General features: G+C 29.3%; 1 protein-coding gene across 1 annotated transcript in view; it reads right to left on the bottom strand.

The window, feature by feature from the left end:
* The window catches only part of LOC129962286 (uncharacterized), a 45,927-nt gene that overhangs the window by 19,641 nt on the left and 9,447 nt on the right, over window positions 1-16,839 (bottom strand). The window contains 1 exon segment of the mRNA XM_056076033.1: window positions 4,288-4,426. Coding sequence (XP_055932008.1) covers window positions 4,288-4,426 — 139 coding nt within the window.

The following is a 16,839-nucleotide window of genomic DNA, read 5'->3' as shown; positions in this document are numbered from 1 at the left end:
TTATCAGTAAAAATTATTTCTTAACTGACATGAGCGCTTCACGGAAATTAATTTTTTCAAATAGATATAATATTTGTGATGAAAGATATTTTACTGGAATAATAATGTAATAACCAAAATCTCGTTATTGGAAGTTACATTATTATTAAATAAAATTTGAATAATTGCCCCGAATAACTTTTAGATATTTGCTTCGAAAAATTTCAGAATAAGTTAAATGTTTTTATGAGAAATTTAAAAAAAAATTTTTCTCTAAATTTTATTAACTTTTGGAAAGTCAATAATTAAAGCATATAAAAGTGATTTTTTATATCTAAGATAAATGTCCAAAAATTAAAGGAATTTAATGCATAAGATCAATTTTTAAAGCCAAAATTAACTAAAAGTTGGCAACTCGGTGAGAAAGAATAATTGATTTAAGGTATTTATTGCATATTGGTTTAATAACAGTGACAACAATAAAGATAATATTATCTTTTCTATACGACGAAACATAGTTTTAAATCAATAAGAAATTAAATGTTAACTGCTACAAAACTTCAATAAAATCATGCCCATAATATGTGATTAATACATGAAAAATAATCAATAATTTGAATTTCCACAACATGGTCGATCTTTGGAAGATTGAATCAACTCCTTCCATCGAGATCCCTTACTAAAAACCCCATTGTTGATACTGATGTAAGCCGAGAACTAGCACAAAATGCTGTTAGCTCGCGGCTTTCATCAGTGGTATTATTACGTTGAATTTAGAAGGGCAAATGCACTTCTCTAATTTTCAGAATTGTGCGAAACTGAGTTTTAAAAAATCCAAGAACTTATTTCTTTCTTACCTTGTACAATACTAAAAAAAAAAAAAAAAAAGCTACAATTTTCAATATTATAAAGTCTCCACTACTTTCTTATTCTGCCTTTTGCAATGGTAACCATAGCAACAAGCAACATGAACTTATCATCTTTATTATCACTCTTCTAAAGATTTCAAAAGGCTGCCATTCTGTAATTAGAAAATTTTAAGCTGTTGATTAAACGTACTATGAATTAAAAAATGTAAAGCCCTCATTTCAAGTTTTAATGTATTCGGTTTAAGAATTAATAAGAGCTTTGTTTTTTGTTTAGCTTTTTTGGACTTTTGGTTCTTTGCACATATTGAAATAGAAAGATGGAGAATTTTGTCCATGCGGGGAATATCAAAGTTTAAATTTCACAACTCTTATGTGCGAGATTCCCGATTCTCAGAATTATTTACTTGAACCAAATTCAAAATGGCAAAAACATCTTTTTAAAGATTGACTTTTTAACTGAATATTTCCAAATCTTATATCCAATGAAGGAAAGGCAAAATTGTCATCAGAATTCTTTTGAGACTTTTCATGTTTAATCAACTACCTTTTAGATAACACAAGCTCCAATATGATTCAAGATCTACACATCGAATATTTCAAGAACTTGATTTTGCATTTGTGTATATAGATGACATCTTAATTTTTTTACCTAAGGGAAACAGAATCAACATTTAAATGTTTGCATAATTTTTTATATTTAGCAATAAAATTTTGCTACATTTTTTTAATTTTTATTTTCAGTTAAAAAAGTTATAAGATTTTTCAATTGGTACTTAAATAAAAATAATTTGGGAAATTATAAAATACGTTTTAGCTAAGTACGAAACCTCTCAGCAAGTTGGCCAATTAATTAAACCTCTCAACAATTAAATGATACAATAAATTTTTTCCATACTTTTCTTCAGAAAAATGGACGTCTGAAAACTTTAATATAATAAGACACAAAATTTTAAATATTTGTTGTGTTATCTTTCTAGAATTCTCTTTTTCCTTAAAGGAAAGCAATTCATACACGAACTTTATAGATAAAGAAATAGTGTCGTTAATCATATATAATATATACAAGGTGATTCCAAATTTCTGATTCAAACTTGAGGGGGAGGCTTAAAGAACAAGGATGCAAATTATACTTGTCATATCCATGTCTTTTGTCATAAATACAGGGATCTCAATTCAACTAAAATAAAATGATTTGTTCTTTTATACACTAGTGAAGATATATTTATGGAATTTTAAGCGGTGGTACATTTATTTAACACTTTCTAGGGCCGTGGGAAATATACTTTCCACCAAATTTATCAATCTTTGAATGAAATTATGTAAGTTGGCATAAGTTCTGACAAATTTTTTTAGTAAGTCAGAAATTTAGATGCTTCATTTCTTTATCTCAAAATGATGTGTCTTGATTTGTTACTTAATTATAATTAACCAAATTAATTAATTAATCAAATTAAATTTATCTCATAAGCTAAATGAATCCCTTTTCTTATTCTAATTTCAAGCCTAAAAATATTTTAACATAATATGACTAGAAAAAAATGGCCCTTTAAAGGGTTAAAGCAATCATTTATTGTATAGTCAAAAATGATGTAAAAGTGTCCAAAGTTTACTGTATAGGTCACTTTTATAGTCAAAAATGATGCAAAGAAGGCATGAAAAAGAAAGGCAAAACGTTTAATGATGGCATCATTGCCGTGTATAAGTGTTTACAAGAATTGCTCAAAATTACGTCCACCAACAGCGATACATGCTTTTCAATGTCAGTGTAGCGATTGGCGTACACTGTCGTAGATGCCAGGTATTTCAGACACACTTACAGCAGCTTCAGATATTCGATTATCGAGAATCAAAGCGAACTCATCTACAGTCTCATAAACACTCTTCAGATGTTTCTGGTTACTTTTCAGATCTCCCCAGTAAAAGTAATCGATGCTCGAGATCGGATTGGTCAAGTACCTCGTTCATCACGCTTGATCGATCACGCTCTAAAACTCTCCATTCGATTTCGCTTTCATTCATTCCCTTTTTCTTTCCTTTTATGTAATTTCCAGTATTTGCGCCTCACCGCATCAACCGCCCCCATGTATTCTTATTACAATAAATGATTCTTTTAAATAAATGTACCACTGTCGAAAATTTCGTTAAAATACCTTCACTAGTGTAGGAATTGAAGGTAAATATCTTCTTTCAGTTAAATTGAGACCTCTTGCATTTATGACTGAAGAAACCTGGAAAACTGGATTTTCAATGTGAATATTATTAGCATGCTTGTTTGCTACCTCCTTTCTCAGTTTGTATCGTGATTTTGAAATCACACTGGATAATCCTTTTGGGCAAATATTGATAAATTTTACTATTTGCTACTGAAATTTCATGAACATTTTTATGCTGTTAACTAGCCAATTTTAAGAGATGGAGGATTCGGAGGTGCTTGCGGGTGTGGAAAAGGGAGTAATGGCGAAGTGGTCATCGTCGGATTCAGTCTGTCTCAACTTGGATAAGATCGTGTAGGTAGCGGTTTGGGTTGTGGAAGGGTGGATTTGGAGATGGCAATAGAGGAAGATACGGTGGCGGAAAGGAATTCGGATGTAGCTGAAGAAGAAAATACGGTGGTAGATAAGGATTCTTAATTGGTAGTGGAGGAGGATACGGAATCGGAAAAGGATCTGGAAGTGGTTATGGAGGAGAATCTGGATTTGGAAAAGGAGATAATGGAGGATACGGTGGTGGTGGAAAAGAAGGTAGAAGATATTATTGAAGAGATTTATATAAATACATTTTAATATATTAATTGCACTTAATTACAATTCAAAACAGAAATAAGAATAAAAATTTTAACATGGAATAACGATAAAATTTAAACAATTATCTTTGCTACATCGGATTATATAAAATAAATGTGTACCAATGTGTTTAATCAAAGAATCTAATGCAACTAACCCTTTCCTTAAAAATTCAACTGTTTTTATAAGTTATCATCGGAATTTAAGTATGTGTATTAAATAATTCTTTCTGCATTAATTACAATTTTCCTCTTTTTAATTACAGTTAAACATAAGTATTGTTTTTATACCTTTCTGAAATACAAAATAAAAGAAAAGATGGATTATTATTTATTCTAGAAGTTACTTTTGAGTATATTTTTGTGACATTTGTCTAGAATAAGGATGAAAGAAGAGTGGAGATCTTAATTTTTGAAGCAATGAAAATTGCTTTTCAGCATACTTGTTGTCTTAAAATTTGGACCCAATAATGGATCTGATTAGTTTTTGTTTTGAAGCATGTTGCATCTAAAATCTTTGATAAAAACAGATACTATATTAAGTATTATTAATGTCTGAAACTGTTACAACGATTCTTTTTAAAAATTAATAAAAAAAGAATCAAAATACTTTTTTTTAGCTTACAGAAGAAGAAATAGCCAGTGAAATCCTCTCACTAAAAATAGTCTTTCAATTGTCCGCTGTATAGCGTCCAGACAATTCTGTTTCATTGTTTGCAAAAGAGCAATTCGTTCATCAGGAGCATCCAAGAAAGTGAAGATGAAAGTCGCTTCTGATTTCTTAAATTGTTGCAAACTAACATGTTCCAATAAAATGTGATTTTTATACATAAAAAAAAAACTGTCTCTCTTTCTTCTCTTTTGAATTCTTAACAGAGTCAAAAAAGTAGCTGTAAAGAATATGTTAAAAAAACTGAAATCTAAAGTGAATTGAATAATCAGTTTTTAAGCATTACAAAGAAAACATATTTTTCCTAAAAGGGTATGTCATGGGCAGTCTATGATTTCCTTGTCCTAAGTCTTTTGAAATAGAAAATGAGGAAATAAAAAAAAATGAACTAATGTCTTCTGTATATGTATAACACATGTCTTAACCCCTTATTTACTGACGGTACTTAAAAGTACCATTTAAATCTGGCTTATATATTCGTAATATGACAATTTTTGCTGATGGTATTCTAAAGAACACGGAGAATGTAACCCAAATAGGAAGAAGTTAATATATGAAAAAAGCAGGAATTAAAAATATTTAATTAATAATTAAATTAATTAAGCTATTTCTATTAATTAAAATATTTTTCTTGGGTTCCCTGGGATTATTCTGCAAGAAAACGTAACCACTAGTGCAAAAATGAAGTTGAAAAATTGATGGCAACATAATTCGGTAAATAAAAAGTTAAAAGGTCCTATTTTTAAATTAATGTCTTAAGACTGTCCATTGAAACAAAAAAAAAGGAAAAAATAGAAACTAATGCCTTAACTATATCTATAGCAGATACTTTAAAGGATCCTATTCTGAAATTAATAAGTCTTACGACAATTCATTAAGTGATGATTGATTGCATTTATATATCACGTATTCATTCATTTATTTAAAAATTTAAAAATACATCATATTACTTGATAGATCCAGCGTTACTCTTAATGAAAATATTTTCCTAATATTAAAATTTTATCATTTAATTAATTTTCTCGGAACTTTCATTGAAACCTTCCTTATGCTTATTTTCTTATGACTTGGTATTTCTGAAGAAAAGTAACATATTACTCGCATAGCAATATATCTATAACAAAGGTTGTAGTTGTAATATATTGTATCGGTTGTTAACGAATACGTGTTGTAAATATTATTTTTTGAAAAGAAAAAATATTTCTCTAATATTAGCACTTGACGGGGTATAAACTTTTTAATTTAAAAGGCTGGAAAAGGAATTAATCTTAAAAATCTAAAGATTTGAAACAGCATGTGTGTAATAGCTGAAAACCAAATAACCGAAGCGAGGTCAGCTATTTTTGAAGTAAATTCTTGTTTAGAATACATATAAGAATAGAAAGCGTTTGACGTCGGTGCTTTGAGCAAACTGTTGTTCTTCAAAGAATTATAAAATCATCTATAAAACTAAATTTATGTTTGTTTATGAAGAAGAGAAGTAAAAATATGATTTAAAAAAATTATTTTACTGAGTATTTATCAACTTCATCACAAATATATGCTTGTATATATATCTCTTTGTGTTCTATAAACTATGATCAAAGAAGAAATGCAGAAATTTAACGGAAATCGTATCATGACAATCATTAAGATAAGTAGACTTCCTATAAACAGTCTACCCAACATTCCTTACTCATGAGAGAGAACTCAAAAATTTAAATCTTTTAGAAAAAACGTTGTAAATTGGATAAATTTAAAATTATTTAGCTTGCAAAGCTTAAAACGCAAAGCGGGACTATGCAGTGTTGTTTCTCGGTGTTCATTTGTTTGTCAACGCAACTGGTTCCAGGCATCGAAAGACTCGAACAAATATACTATGTTTGAAAAAATATGGATGTACATGTCAGAATATTTAAACCTTCTTATATATATATATATATGGTAGGGATTTCTTTGATACGTGTAGTCATAGGAAAGAGAAATTTAGGAATCTTTAAAAGAATGTAAAGCATATTGCAAACATTAGGGATATTTATCTCTTCACTTGGAGCACGAGAAAATGCTGAAACTAACAGTTTTACAGAGCGCTTGTATAATTAATTAAATAAAAAGTGTTAATTGGATCAGGAAATAGGAGACCATTTTAGAATGAAGTTAATATGAGCTAAATTAAGATAAAAATTTGGAAATTAATTGTTTAAACTAGATTTTTAAATATCATTATATATATGTATATGTATATATATACACACACAAACACTTTATGAGTATTTCGGAAGTGGTAAGTTCATTTGCTTTTTAAAAAAATGAGATATCACACTGACTAATTTCAAGTTAACTTCTCGAAATTAACAATGTGACATAATGAACTAATAATTAACTAATATGAAATATTTCAAAAATTACAATAATTCGTTCGCTCTGGAATCGGCCAATAAAAAAAAATTCCATAACGATTGATTATGAAAGTGGTGTAAATACAATTTCCTTCAGCATAGGTGGCGAGGAGTCACATAATTACATTTGTCTCCTTGCACGTGTCGAAAATAATCTTATTTAATTAATTTATTTTTTTAAAAGCATACAATTTCATTTCAACATTAGGTAAGAAGAAATAATAAACCAATATTATTTTATTGTAATTGAAAAGCAAAATAATAGCAATATTTTTCAAAGTAAAAAAGTGCCATAATTATTTTTTATATAAACTGGAAGAATACAAAATTATTATTTAATTGAATATCCTAAGAAATCACAACAGTTTTCGAAGATCTAATAGAGCATGGAGTGCGTCAGATATTTTAGAATTAATTATCGTTTATAATTTTTGAAGTGACACCATTTTTAATTCAATTTTCGTTTTAATATCATGTTTAAGAGCTCTAATTTCCAAACATATTTAATTGTACTCTTTGTTATATTTTAATTGTACTTGTGATTGGAGAGGTGATTTCAGAACTTCTGGATTGTTATATAGATATACAGTGGCTCAAAAAATTGAGAGTACACCTTACTTTTACTTGATAAATCCGACTTTCAATATAAATAACACATTACCGGGAAGTGCAAACATGTTTTTATTTTTACACATGAAAAATGGTTTAATTTAGAATAAAAACAAAGAAAAATCAACGAAAAACTTTTAAACTGAAAAGTTTCAGAAGCATTTAAAAAAAAAACATATGCAGAATTTTGCCTCAAAAAATTGAAAATACACCAATGAAATTTTTGCAATATCACGCATAGAAACAAAGTGTTACTATTAAGTTGCATGTCTTTTGGTCTTATAATGGCCTCTAAACGTCATGGTACCGATTCAATCAATTTTTGATGGTTTCTGATGATATTTTTCCCCATTCTTCTTGCACAATTTGTTTTAAATGGGTTTTGTTTCTAATTTTGTGTTTTTGAACCACTTTTTCGAGTATGGCCCAAGAATATTCAATGGCATTGATGTCGGGGTACTGTGGTGGTGTGTGTAACTGCTGTTTACAATGAAAAAGGCACCATATTTTGACGATATGTGCATTCTGTTTGGGGTCGTTGTCCTGTTGGAAAATGGAATTTCCATCTAAACCCAAATTTTTAACACTTTTTTTAGATTGTCGCGACCAAATGGTTCATCCAACTTGTTGCAGAAACTTTTCAAATCATAGGCAGAAACGTAAGTGCTGAAACTGGACGAAATGCCATTAGACAAGCTGGTTATAAAAGTAGCATTGTTAAAGAGAAACCGTTCATCCGCTTGCAAATTCAGAAAAGCATTTGAAGTTTGCAAAAACTCATCAATTGAAGACTAATACCTTTGGAAGAAAGCTATATTTAGCAATGAAAGCAAACTCAATATTTTTGGCAGTGACAACCATAATACTGTATGGATAAAGCCTAATACTGCTTTGGATCCGAAAAAAAATTTCGTCATACAGTTAAACATGATGGTAACTCCGTCATGATTTGAGGTTGCATGGCTTCATCCGGGGTAGGAAATCTAATTTTTATGTATGGAATTATGAACTATATGGTTTACTTGGATATACTTCGCAGTAATCTAAAGGAATGTGCTAAAAATTCGGATTCATATGGAAATTTCATTTTCCAGTAGGACAACGACTCCAAACAGAATGCACGTAGTGTCAATATATGTTGTCTTTTTCATTGTAAACAGCAGTTACACACACCACCACAGTACCCCGACATCAATACCATTGAATATCTGTGGGCCACACTCGAAGTAGTGGTTAAAAAACACAAAATTAGAAACAAAACCCATTTAAAACAAGTGATGCAAGAAGAATGAGTTAAAAGATCTTCAGATACCACCAAAAATGGGTCGAATCGGTACTACGACGTTTAGAGGCCATTATAAAAACCAAAAGACATGCAACTAAATACTGACACGTTCTTTCTATATGAGATATTACGAGGATTTCATTGGTGTATTCTCAATTTTTTGAGGCAAAATTCTTCATATGTTTATTTAAAATGCTTCTGAAACTTTCCAATTTAGAAGTTTTCCGTTTATTTTTCTTTATTTTTACTCTAAATCAAACCATTTGTTGTGTGTAAAAATAAAAACATGTTTGCACTTCCCGGTAATGTGTTATTTATGATGAAAGTCGGATTTATCAAGTAGAAGTAAGGTGTACTCTCAATTTTTTGAGCCACTGTATATTAGAATTACCTTGTTACTTTGAAAAAGAAAATTAAAATTACTTCTGAATAATATCCTTAAATTGATGAAAAAAAGTTGTTAACAGATGATAGTTTTAAATTTCTTTTTAAAATTCTGATAAAAATAATTATTCGTTACGATAAAAATAAAAATTAATTACCTGGTCCTGATACTGACTTGCACGTTATATAAATCCACCTATACTATCATTCTTCATTTGTTTCTATCATATATTATTTTACGTCAACTACAATGAGAAATGTTGACAATCACTCTCATTTGTAAGCAAGACGTTATTCCATTAATGTACTTGCATATGTATCATTGATCATGATGAAAAGTTTGATTATTCTGTCCTTCGGAAACACATTTTTTTCTCTGAATGAACAAGCTAATGTAGGCGAACTGATCACAGCTTTCATCATAGAGATTCGAAAAAAAATCTGAAATAAAAAAATTTCATAAATTCTAAAAAAATTTTTGCGGTATTCAAGTGTGGATTCTTTGCGATTTTTGGAGTCTCTGATTACTTTAAAGGATCATAGAATTACTTTTAAGTATCAGACGACCATTTCTTACCTCATTTCTGTTGTAACTTTTCTTTTCAAAATAGTTTGTCAAATTAACAATTGAAGGAAATTAATTTAATAATTTAATAACATTTCAAATAGATTTACCTTTTTTTTTTTTGGTGAAGAATATCAATTGGAAACATTATTAGTTTGTTTCCTATACTAATGAGTCAATTTTAGATAAATGGAATACTATTTTAAAAATATATAAAGAAAGAAAAAAACCAAACGATATTTAAATTGTTTCCATCATGCAAAAAATAAAAATAAAATTTAATTATAATTTTTTAATGAATTCTCTAAAAAAATTAATGACTTATTATTTTTTCAACTTGATTTCTCACTTTATATTTTCATTTTTAGAAAGAAAATTATTCATCATATAAATAAAAAATGTAAATCAGGTTACATGCTGAATTAACTTGAGGAGATGTCGTTAGAAATAATTAGATATATTTTTGAGTTGTAGTAGTTGCTAGTGTTTTTCTACATATTTCTAAATCAATTTTAGGAGTCAATGAATAATGAAGATATTTTCAAAGAATAATCTACGAATAAATCTTAAATAATGGCAAATTTTACGTTTAACGACTTCTGCAAATAAAAGAAAATTACAATAACTTAATTTTCAAATGCTCATCTCACTTCAAACGAATTAAAAATAATATTTTCAATCAGATTTGTATAAAATATTTTCGTATATATTTTTAAAGAATTTCACACAATTTTCAAAGAATCTTTAAATCTATAGTTTCCTGTAAGGGTAAAAAAAAAGCCCCTCCCTTCTTTTTTTTTTAACTCTTTATTAAAATTCATTGGGTTTTTTTTCTACTATAGAATTCAAGAGTGGTTTATTTGCACAGTTTTAATTGGACAAATCATATTCCGCATTTGCAGGACATCCTGCGTTAGCCTGTAACTTTCTTTGATATTTTAAAGATTTCTTCACAAATCATTCTTTCTTCGGTACATTTTGCTTCATTTTCACTTTCTGGAATTCGAAATTTGAGCAAATAAAGTATTATAATCACGAAAATTAAAAATTAAGCACCAAATTTTGATTAATTTCTTCGCATTAACGCCATCACTCAAAAACTCTCCGGTAACTAAATTATTTTTTCAAAATTTCTTTCCATGCATTATCTTTTCCATGTCTGTAAAAACCAGGTAAGGAATATTGTGGACCAGGAATCAATTCGAAACGTAATTCATTTAAGTTAACCAACATTTTCATCAATTTGTGACACGGGACACTCACTGTCTAGGTAGAATAGGACTCTTTACTTTCTCGTATATGTAATATAAAGAAAGTATGATAATTGTCTAAAGATTTGAACTCGAGAATTTAATCCAAACTATGAAACTGTATAACTTTGCTATGAAACTACATATCAACTAACTAATACCTGAAATAATTTTTAAAGTTTGTTTCGGAAGAATAATAAATAATAGAAAATTATAAAAACGGAGAAGATTAGGATGGGTATTTCGAATAGTATTGCCAAATGTCAAATTCGTTTATTGATATTAAATGATACATCAGAAGGAGCAATGTGCTTTGAACTTTGCGTTTCAGTTGAAATTGTTATAGCTCCAGATTAATATTTGGTAAAATTATGTTTTTTTTTTTATTATCTGCTTCCACTTACTAAATAATCTCATTGCAATGTCATTAGTATTCGGTAAAATTATGTTGCTGTTTTTTATTATCTGCTTCAAATTATGTTGTTTTTTATTATCTTGCATTATCCACTTACTAAATAATCTCATTGCAACGTCATTACTCACAGTCGTCACTGGTGCTGCTGCGTCTAGTGAAAATATTAAATATATTTATTTGTATGTCATTGTTATTAGTCATTGGGGCAATAATATAATTATTAAATCGGAAAAATATGGAAATCATGAAACAATAGCATTGCAACCAAAATGTATTCACTTAAATGTTATTTTTTAATTTTAAAATTGCCGAGAAATGAAGTGAGACAATGTTTATGTGTTTTTCAACTGACTTAAATGGAAGTGGAAAAGGTATAAAATCAAAATTTAATAAACAACTTTGACTATTTCTCATTTAATGCTATGTTTACCTTAAGTTTCAGTTGTGTCAAAGGGAACTTTAATTTAAAAAAAAGATACAGCATTTTCATTTTAATCTCCGATTTTCAATTCGAACAGCGGCAGACTTTCTTTGTTTTACAAATTCATATGTTTGTTTAGAAATCTTAATTGTAATCTAGGATAGAAAAGTAAGTTATTTATTTCATATTTATTCTTTGGTTATGACAATAATACTTGGAATTTGCTTTCAATTTCTATTGTTGTTTTTTATAAATATAAAATATTATTCTATTATCAATTCATTTATTTTCCATCTAGGTATATCAGTATGTTACTTAACTTTCCTTACCTTTATAACTAGCCTATGTTACCTCTTAACCTAATTCAATTATTATTTCGTTGTTCAATTTCTTAAACATATTTAAACGAAAATAAACAATTTTATGAAATCATTTCGTTTTGTATTACTCCCAATTTCATGAAATAGTAAACAACAAATTTTAATGACGATATTGTAAAAATGAAGTAATATATTAATTCTTACGGAAATACTAGGTATGCTCTCAGAAATCTGATTTATAATGAAATTTATTGAAATTGTAAAATAGGTCTATCTTCACATTTGTTTTTTCTAGACCATTTATCAAGTCACTATACAGTTGTTTCATAAATTATTAGCACTTTGATTCACTTAATGACTACAGTTTTGCACGGGAAGTTGTAAATATGCTTTAATGCAGATGATTAATCGATCGCTGAAGTGAAAGCTGCTCCGCATGGGTGATCAGAAGGAAGCGATCGGAGACAGATAAGTCTGATCATCTTTTATTGTTGTTTTTAGCCTGGTTTGTGTCTGGATTGGCCCTTTTGGAAAGTATCTGGGGCGGTATTTTTCTTCTAAGCGCACTTAATTCCTTCTGAATCCAGTTCAGCTTAGTTTTAGTTAGATTAAGATTCCATTTTGAAATTCATTCAGACTATTTTCGGATAGATACTGTTATTTTTTTAATTGTGATTACATGATGAGAACAATACTTGAGACGGTCTTTAAACTTCCGATCCTTAACATCCCACTCCCCTATCGTTTGATTTTGCCGACGAATTTAACGTGCACCAGATAAGATACAGATGGGTTTTTGGATGAAACTTGTCAAACCAGGGACCCACATGTAACGAATCGGAATTCTGCCAGCAGACCACCATAGTCCACTATAAGTTGGAAATTCAAAAAAAGGGGTGGTGGACAATATTGTTTGTATCTTAACAATGTGTTCCATATTATGAATACCGGACGATATCATGAAGATATCGTGTCAACAATTTTGGACATTTTGTTCTAATAGGGATGATACCACAAACTGGTTGTTCCGACCCGCCAGAAGGCACACGGAAAATCTGAATGACCTGACCACCGCAACAGCAGCATTAGCGCGAACTGTGGTTGAGTTCTAAGGGCCATCACAGGCCACGGTACAACTCTTCCCTAGGGAAGTACTTCCCGCCAACGATGGAAGGAGGTCAGACCCCCATCTTTTTGTGAACCCACAATGGTGGCGAGAAATAACCAACATGCCGGTGCCCCCCCCCTCGTGCGACTTATAAGGAGGATACTCTTAAACTGTCTGTTAGATGCTATTTACACTTGTTTTTGAAATCAATAGGTAAAGGCCCCATGCTTTTTTGGTTATCTGCATTAACTTTTTTTTAAAGAATAATCAAAGTTTTGATATCAGTTCACTCATCATCAAAGATCGGAAACCGAAATTCCGATCTGTCAGATACGGCGCTAGAATACGCAATCTTTTAGAATTTTCGGTGTTATATATTTTATAAGGTATCACACACATTGACTTTTGCGACCTGTCCTGAAGCACTCGGATAAACTCTGAATGACTGGACCGTCGCGTTAGCATCAGCAAGAACTAATGTTGAATCCTAAAGGCCTTCATCGCCCAAGTTACAGCCCTTCTCATGAGAAGCGTGTCCCGTCATTGTTAGGGAGATAGTCGACCCCGCATCATTTCTGTACCTGCCTGGGTGGCGAGAACCAACCAGTACGTCAGAAGCGTTTTATCCTCATATCTGAGATGCTCCCTCATATCTGATGTAGTTTTAATGTAAAACAAGCTTTAAGTGATGAATGACTTTCTTTAAATAAATTGTGTACATTTGTCTAAAATTCGCTTAATTATTATGTCCTTTTTATAATTTCATAAATGCTTTCATAAAATAAAATACTTCTGATGAGAATGATCTGGCAAGAATCCTTCAGATAACTTAATATGATTCGTTAAAATATAATTAATATATGCAACAAAAAACATCTTTTAAGAATTTATTTATAAAAAGTAAACCTTATAACGCTGTAGGATCTCATGTAGTTTTAGATATAACTTGCTCATAAAGCAGTGAATTATTAACTATTACATACCAAAATAAATTTTTTCTCTAATTATGTAGACAAAAACTGTCATCTACTGCTAAATTTTCTAATGGCCTCTCTTAGGAGAACACTACTATAGTGAACTATTATTGACTCTGGGATATAAATATGTACCACGGTGTAACCTAATTTTCAGTCATGGTCTTTTTATAGAGAATCTTGAAAAAAAATACTGCTATTTTAGTATTTATTGAAATCGTTAAGATATGAAAACATAATTGAAATTTATCATATTTTTAATTTTTTTCCTTAATGTTTAGTTTACTAATTTAAATTATAGAATTCATTTATTAAACTTATAGAAAGGACATGCAGTGATTGAGATAAAGGCTTGGAACACACTTTTAAAAATCGAAAAATAAAATCTAGAAAAGCATTGAATAATCTCTAGCTTGATGAATAATCTGAAATTTATACAATAATCTGAAGATTGAAAGACTCAAATAGAGAACATTTGTTGACAATCTACTCCATTTTAATTTTAAAGCAATGAAAAATACATGAGAAACCTGAACTATTACTTGAACTCTGTTGTTCTTCAGAAAGAAAAGATAGTAAGAAAATAAGTCTCTTGAAAGCGAATGGAACTTCGCAAGGATTTCCCTTTGCAAATCGTTGCTTCTTATTCTTCTGTGAATTATGACAGAACTTCGGACCAAATAAATTAGTGGCGCCATCTGCCAGTTCATAAAATAGTTAATTGATTAAGCCAATTAAATTAATTTTCATGTTAAATTTTTGAATAAACTTTTGTGTTCTATTTTTAAAAATCAACCATTTAATTTTATATAAATATTTAGATTGGAATGAGACTGTCTAAATGGTCAGTCACACTGTACAACACAATTACCAGATCTATACAGCCTTAAATACTTTCTCTAGGTCACTTGAACTAGTTACAAAAGCCACTGACAAGGATTCAGGATATTATTGTGTTTACCTTTGTAACGGACATGCACTCTGAAAAAAAAAGACGCCGACCTGGATTATAATAGAAAATCGGAGTATTTGTGATAACTTTAAATTAACTTTATTTTGTTCCATATTAATAAGATATCATTACCATCTTTATACTTTTCATTTTTCCGAATGAAAAGAAAAATCTATATATTTGTAAAGATAGCCTGCTTATATGTACTGCTGAACTGCAATGCTCCAAACATTTTTCGATATAGATTATTAATTATTTTATTTGGAAAGAACTATTTAAATCCATCTTCAATCTAATGGAATTTTTCTTCCAGCACATTTAATCAAATCATTTCTTAGACGCTTGAGCGAATAACTTGGAAATATTATTTTGCTATTGTTTTCCTCTTATTGCAACTAACAAAAATGTAGTGACTTCTTCTTTCTAGCCCTCAAATTTTTCAAAAGAATGATATTGTGTACTGCTCCGTTCCATCTTAGAGTTCGGCTGCTATCAGTATAGGGGTGTGAAGTTTTCTACACTTAGGGAAAATTTTAAGTAAAAAACATTTCGGCATTAAAATTTCCAAATTTTAAAATAAATAAATAATTCCAGCGGATTTATAATTGAAAAGTAAAAATAAATTATATATATGTCTATTCCAATTAAATATAAATGGTAGCTCCTTTTAACTACATACCTTCTTAAAAAAAGAATTTCTTACCAATGTTGAAGAATTAGATAAACTTTTAGCGACGGCAATATTATTCACTACTATAATTAAAGAATATAAACAATGGTATCCACAGTACATCTGTAGAGAAATATGTTTTGCGCTTATATATAAATGAAACATAATTTTGTATTGACATTTCTTATGATTGCAATAGAGCCTGAACTCCGATTTTCCACAATAAAACAAATGAAATATTGACTGTGAAGTAATGTGTGTCAGTACATGTTTCCTCCTTTAATAATCCTTTTCCAGTCTTTGGGGGTGTAGTGAATAGCTTATAAGCCAGTTAACAGCAACGCTCCCAGAGCAATTGCTTTTGTATCGTGGTCATGTTACTGGACGGCGAACCACAAGGTCTCAGGTTCTCTCCTCGCTCCTAACAAACCGCCACAGTGGTGAACAGTAAGAAAAATGCGTTTGATACTTTCTAGTGAAAAAAAATCGATAAGGATGAATTTTATTTTAAAGAAATTTTTATTAATACAAGAGATTTGATTTTTGCATATCTTCACGTCTACATGCAACTTTCATATGTAATATTTATCAAGATATTTTTAAATGCAAAATACTTCAATAGGTTTGATAGTGTTGCTTTCAAGTTGTTTTTAATGATATATGATCTTCGTACACTGTCACAAAATTTTTTTATGTCTCTAGTGGTTTCAGCGGTTAAATCAAAATTTCTTATTTTGTTTCGAGTGATTTTTTTTAAAACCTAAGTCATGTTAACTAAGTTGTTGGAACAGTGAAGATATAAAACTACATTATTGTTTTTGATATGTTGAAGTACTTTTCTTAGAAATACTACATAATCTCCTAAATTGTATGTTTATATATATATATATATATATATATATATATATATATATATATATATATATATATATATATATATATATATATATATATATATATATATATAATTGAGGATAATTGACTAAAATTCATGAATTAGAAAAGTTATCTACTTCAAGTCGTAAATGGATTAAGCAAGTTATTTTACTATCTCGTGTATGAAATTATTCAATTCAAAGAAAGGCGGAAACGTAATTGGTGTAAATACGATTTTGCACAGAGAAAGAATAAAACACAATTCCAAGTCCAAATCTACCATCGATGCCTGAGAAAGATACACATCTAAGGAGATTACATTTTCTAAATTT

The sequence above is a fragment of the Argiope bruennichi genome, chromosome 2 (genome assembly GCF_947563725.1).
Source record: "Argiope bruennichi chromosome 2, qqArgBrue1.1, whole genome shotgun sequence".
NCBI lineage: Eukaryota > Metazoa > Arthropoda > Arachnida > Araneae > Araneidae > Argiope > Argiope bruennichi.
This window is presented reverse-complemented; position numbering and strand designations above follow the sequence as displayed.